The sequence below is a fragment of the Cyprinodon variegatus genome, unplaced genomic scaffold (assembly GCF_000732505.1).
Source record: "Cyprinodon variegatus isolate N-32 unplaced genomic scaffold, C_variegatus-1.0 Scaffold995, whole genome shotgun sequence".
In the NCBI taxonomy this organism is placed as follows: Eukaryota; Metazoa; Chordata; class Actinopteri; order Cyprinodontiformes; family Cyprinodontidae; genus Cyprinodon; species Cyprinodon variegatus.
Window position 1 is genome coordinate 197336 of NW_015151448.1, and position 1864 is coordinate 199199.

Here is a 1864-nt window from a genome sequence, read left to right on the forward strand (position 1 = left end):
TTGAATTGAATTGAATTGAATTATTTTTTTTTGTGTATTATTTTGATTGTTTTATTTATTTGCTGTAAATTTAATCATATTTCTTCTTTTCTTTTAGTCATTTTTTTCGTTCTATTCAGCACTTTGGTGTCTGCTCTTTACTAAATGCTTTATAAATAAAGTTGTCTTGTCTTAAAATGTTTTTCAAACTGATTAAATAGTTATGTCCTACTCATTACAGTATTGTTTAAAATTGAATAATTGGCAGTAAGTCATTTAACCGAGTAACATCAGTTGTAAGATAAATAAACCTCAGACTGTTGTTTTCAAGCCTTTATTTTGGTTAATTATGATAAGAGGAAATTCAACAATAAAATATTACAACAGATGATAAAACAGTTTTTATAATACATAAACATTGGGCTTAATTTAAAGTTTGTTTAATAAAAAACATGATTTTAATTCAAGAAATCAACCTTATCATAATATATATTCTGATTTGCTCTATATGACCTTGGGGTCGATACTCTTTAAGGAAATAAAAACTATTGTTAATGTCATTTAAGTAAACAAGCTTTCTGATTTACATGCATTTATTTTATTTTTTTAGCTTATTTTGACTAAATAGCAGAAAGAAATCCAAGAAATTATTTTGTAATCATTAAAAGGTTTATTGCACTGAAGCCCTTTTTTGCACTGATTGCATTGAAATTAATTATACTGGTTAAAAGAAAACATCTGATTTGATCTTTCTGCATAAAGCCTGTGTTCATTCTATTGTTTCTCTTTTTCAATGTATTATACTCTCTAGTGCACAAATAAAAATTTATTGTTTTAGAGATTTTTTTACATTCTATAAAACATATAGAGATGTTTGACCAAAAAAAAATCACTTGGCAAAGATCCCTTTTGAACTTCACAACCTAAAAGTACAAACAAATCTTGTTTGCAAAACTGTTTAATAACTGCTTAGCAAAACTGAATCAGCTCCTTCATGCTGCATCCTTTCTCGCAGCAAATGTCGGATATTTTTCCAGCAGATCGTCGGATTCGAAAGGTCAGGGGGTGCCAGTGAGGAGCCAAAGAGGAGGCGCTTCTCTCCTCCTCAGAGTGAGGGGGAGGATGGGGTTTCTCTGCAGCCTGGTCCTCCTCAGCGGAGGCATCCCGGTTCCCTGCCCAGAAAGTAAGATAAGTATTCATGAAGTAAAACACGAAGCTGTGGAAGCACATTTCTGCCACTAGAAAATAAGTAAAAATAAAAAGATGGCAGCTAGTATGAAAAATTAGATTTAAAGTCATAATTTTTACTATTAGTCATAACTGAGAGTTATGAAAAAAAATCTGATTTTGAAAGTCGATATTATAACTTTGTGTCTCATAGTTAGGACTTTGAAAGTTGAAATTGTGACTTTATATCTCATATTTTTTAACTTAAAGGTCAGAATTAGGACTTAGTGTCTCATAATTAGGACTTTGAATATCATCATTATGTTTTTAAAGCTTATAATTTTGAAAATACCTTGTGCACTGGAAAAAATCAAAATCTAGATAAGCAACTTTTTCTTAAAATAAGTAAATTTGTTCTTGGACTGAGGAGATAAAAGAGACATTTTGCCAATAGAACAAGACAATTTACATTTAAAATAAGAAAACACAATTGCATTGTCTTATTTCAAGTGCATTTTATGTAATTATCTTATTTTAAGAGTAAAAATACTCATTCCATATGCACTGCAAAAAATGAAATCAAAATAAGTCATTTCTTCTTAAAATTAGTGCATTTTTTCTTGAATTAAGGATTTAATTGAGACACTTTGCCAATGCAACAAGACAATTTACACTTAAAATAAGAAAAAACAATTGCATTGTCTTATTTCAAGTGCAT

The 1864-nt window shown here is 29.2% G+C and overlaps 1 protein-coding gene across 1 annotated transcript in view; it reads right to left on the reverse strand.

The window, feature by feature from the left end:
• Positions 1-948: 948 nt before the first annotated feature.
• LOC107100642 (relaxin-3-like) overlaps positions 949-1864 on the reverse strand; it is a 1729-nt gene continuing 813 nt past the window's right edge. The window contains exon 2 of the mRNA XM_015399213.1: positions 949-1151. Coding sequence (XP_015254699.1) covers positions 949-1151 — 203 coding nt within the window. The remainder of the gene's footprint in view (positions 1152-1864) is intronic.